Genomic DNA, 3,381 nt, shown 5'->3' with positions numbered 1-3,381 from the left:
AAATGTTATTAAATAAAGGCTATTATGTGTTGTAATGTGTGTGTTTTAGTGATACTTTTCTTAAACCCAATATAAAATATAATAAGATCCACAGGAATTTCTTATGATGCCCAAATAATAAATCTTAGTTGAGGTAACATATGAAACACATGGATGGTTACATTTTAATTGACAAAATTTGCTGTAGTTTTCTAAAAGTTTGACCAATTAAATAATTTTAGTTGAAAGTACTATGAAACTATTTCATTAAAGGTTAAGCCAACAAAAAGACTGAAATTGACTGAATATAAAATATCTATGGAACTTGTTACAAAATAATAATTAGTTGAATCAGCTTTAAATTTTTTACATTGTATGAACATTTCTTCTTCTTCTTCTTCTTGTGTGATTTACAGCAGCTTAGACACTTCAAAAGGTGTATTGCTGCCCTCCTCAATTCATCTAGAGAACTCCAGATTAAAGTCATAGATTAAATTCTCAAATAATTGTGTGTGAAAATTGGGACCCAGTGCCTGTTTTAACCCTCCACATAATGTGCCACAGGTGAAAACAACAAGCTGATTGATGAACAGATTTGATTGGTCGCTCAGTGATTCAAACGTGAGTACAAATAGCACAGCATTCTCAGCAGACTTACTAAGCAGTAGAGTTAAGGGTTCTCCAATAACTGTGAATTTCTTGGGGTTTGCTTGAAAACTTACCATGCCTTGGGCAAAGGGGATTTTACTTTTCATAATGGCTGTGGTGTCACTGTGTTCTTCTTTAAGGGCTGATCCTGAGTCCCTTTTAGAAGCTGGTGCTGCATATGGAGCAGTCCCTGAAAACCCAGTCCACTTTGGCAAACTTGTAATTGGCGGTCAAGGTTCAGTATCTTATAATGATGTAAAAATATCCCCAATGCGGTTAGCAGAGTATGAAGGTCACCAGTCAAACGATGAAGGTAACCTTGAGATCTTAAACTTAAAATGAGACCTTTTTTTTTTTAAGTGGGGTCTCTAACTTAACTTGCGTTCTCCTTTCTTTAAGCTTGGTTGCACTCAGCTAGCACTAAGCTGCACCATCTGCGTTCTTCTGTGCAATGTAGCAATGATTCAATGATTTTGCGTATTCCAGGACCCAGAATGCCACATTTTCTAATTGACCGAGGTGAGGTGTTCATGTGTGTGAGGGGTGGTTGTTTGTTTTTTTTTTTTGTTTTTTTATATAAATTATAAATTTCTCAACCATCAGGAGTGGAGTCACCGGTGCCTTTGTCTGAGATGCCAGCTAGCTGTGGCTTCTCACTGAAGCGTGCACGCAGGGATATCTCTCTTGTTGCTCCATACAGGGGCTGTCATGTTAGACAACAGGTTAGTGTGTGTGTGTGCTGAAAGTGAGAAGTGCTTTGTCTTGGTTCCATCCATGTGATGCCTTTTTGTGCATTTGTCTGGAAGGCTCTTTCTCCATCTCCTAACAGGGTGCAAGATATATTCTGCCACTCATTATAATGGGAGCTCCAGTGCAAGTGTCTTGCCCTGTGAGCCGTCCCCTCCCTACTGTGTCCTGCTTCTCCTTTGGCATGATCGTCAAATCTTGTGTCAGGGCAGATGATGTTAAAGTTAAAGGCAAGTCCTCTAATTCTTTGCAGTCGTTCTAATCGTTGATCCGACCTATAGCTTGACTCTGGTTCTCTGCTTTTAGTTGATGGATCATGGCAGCCTCTGCTTCTGAAGTACACCCAATGCTCCCTTACATTGGAGACCTCTGCTGGTTTGCTGTTTATCACTGCACCATTCACCGGAAGCTGTTGGGAAATGACTGTAAGAAGAACTGAGTGACTTGTCGTTCAAAGTGTGGCTCTATTATAATACTCTACGGTTTACTTGTCTTCCTCAGGATAATGAAAGGCGACTCCCTCTGATGTACGGTGACCAGGAAGTGATTCATTCCTGTCCTCTGACACAGCCAACCATAACCCCCACTTCAGCCCCAACCACACCTGTACATGACCCAACTGTCTTGCAACAGATGTTTGACCGTTTCCCTTCTGGAGGACCCTGGTGGTATCCTCCATACCCTGGTGTACCTGCTTCCCTGCCTCCCACTGTGCCACCTACAGCTGCTCCTCAATATCCTTTCCAGCAACCCATGTACCCTCCCAAGTATCCCATGCCAATATTTGATCCCTTTCACCCTAAAGGTGACCCAGTTCCTCCCCCAGCAGCACAACCACCACAATATCCCTGGTACCAAAAGCTGCCTCCTTACATGACTGGCTTCCACAGCCCAGTAGAAGTGACTACTCCTGCAATGACCACAACTGCCCCATACCAGCCTCAACACCAGTATCCAGGTTATCCAATGTACCCACCGTTCTACGGTCAACTACCCATCAAGTCTGGGTCTCCAGCTGTGAAAAACCCTCTCATGCCTCAGTATCCTAAGGCTTCAGGCTTTGGTCCCCGCGGCCGTAAGGTACGGTCTTCTCCTGCATTATCCTCCGTCTATGGGTCTCCTAGGTAATCGCTTGACTGAGCAGATGAGTGGACTCTGAAGTGGCATTTTTCTTGACACCAGAATGAATTGACCTCAATATCTTCCTTGGTGTAAGCCTAATAAAGCTTTGAACTTAAATTTTTGTGGAGTTTCTTGATTGCACAGGAATGTTTCTTTGACAGTCCAACTCACCTTTTTATATAGCACTTTAAACAAAATGCATTGCATCAAAGCAACTGAACAACATTCTTTAGGGAAATGGTGTCAATGCAAAATGAGTTAAAGGCAGTTCATAATTTAACTCGGTGATGTAATATCTGTTCAGTTTAAATGGTGTTGGTGCATTTATCTGTAATCAAGTCAACGATATCGCTGTAAGTGAAGCCAAAGGCAAGGAACCAAAACTCCATCGGTGACAGAATGGAGAAAAATCTCTGATCTGGAAACAGACTGGATCTGGTGGCTACGGTGACCTCGGAATAAGAGAAACGGACTTATTGTAGATGCCATTCTTATGATGTAGCAAGTATGTTGGGTTAGGGCTGTAGTACTCAAGTCTGGACTAGAGACACTTCTGACGTCTCAGACTTGGCCATTGGACTCGCCAAGTCGTCTAGTTGGTCTCGACCAAGACCAGCAAAAAAATAAAATTCTCCGAAACCACATTTGCATGATGTTGCAACTGAAAATGTTTGGAAAACGCTAGTTGCACTGCTCTCCTTATTTTCAGAGCACTCTGCTGTTGCTAGGCAACCATGACCCGCTCTCCATGAAGATGCAGAAGTTTCAGCAAAGAATAAATGGATTTCCAGCACTAAACATCCCTTGTGGCAGCTCCGCTAATAGATTCATTAAAAATGGCTATCCTTGCACAGCTATGATCATCTGTTTCTCCATACATACAGA

General features: G+C 42.2%; 1 protein-coding gene across 1 annotated transcript; it reads left to right on the top strand.

Annotated features, from left to right (window-relative positions):
• Window positions 1-636: 636 nt before the first annotated feature.
• On the top strand, window positions 637-2,613 carry LOC113055273 (uncharacterized). Its single transcript, XM_026221448.1, has 6 exons — window positions 637-940; window positions 1,027-1,146; window positions 1,231-1,349; window positions 1,457-1,604; window positions 1,681-1,799; window positions 1,876-2,613. Exons 1-6 carry the CDS (start codon window positions 703-705, stop codon window positions 2,500-2,502), a joined length of 1,371 nt encoding a protein of 456 aa, XP_026077233.1. The 5' UTR covers window positions 637-702; the 3' UTR covers window positions 2,503-2,613.
• The last annotated feature ends 768 nt before the right edge of the window (window positions 2,614-3,381 follow it).

The sequence above is a fragment of the Carassius auratus genome, chromosome 36 (assembly GCF_003368295.1).
Source record: "Carassius auratus strain Wakin chromosome 36, ASM336829v1, whole genome shotgun sequence".
Classification (NCBI taxonomy): domain Eukaryota; kingdom Metazoa; phylum Chordata; class Actinopteri; order Cypriniformes; family Cyprinidae; genus Carassius; species Carassius auratus.
The sequence above is the reverse complement of the archived record's forward strand: the minus strand, read 5'-3'. Positions and strand labels throughout refer to the sequence as shown.

Bases quoted from the DNA above. Each gene is read 5' to 3' on its own strand.
- LOC113055273 (XM_026221448.1), top strand. From the start codon at position 703: ATGCCTTGGGCAAAGGGGATTTTACTTTTCATAATGGCTGTGGTGTCA. The intron at 941-1,026 runs GTAACCTTGAGA...CCTTTCTTTAAG, and splicing joins TCACCAGTCAAACGATGAAG to CTTGGTTGCACTCAGCTAGC. The intron at 1,147-1,230 runs GTGAGGTGTTCA...CTCAACCATCAG, and splicing joins ACATTTTCTAATTGACCGAG to GAGTGGAGTCACCGGTGCCT.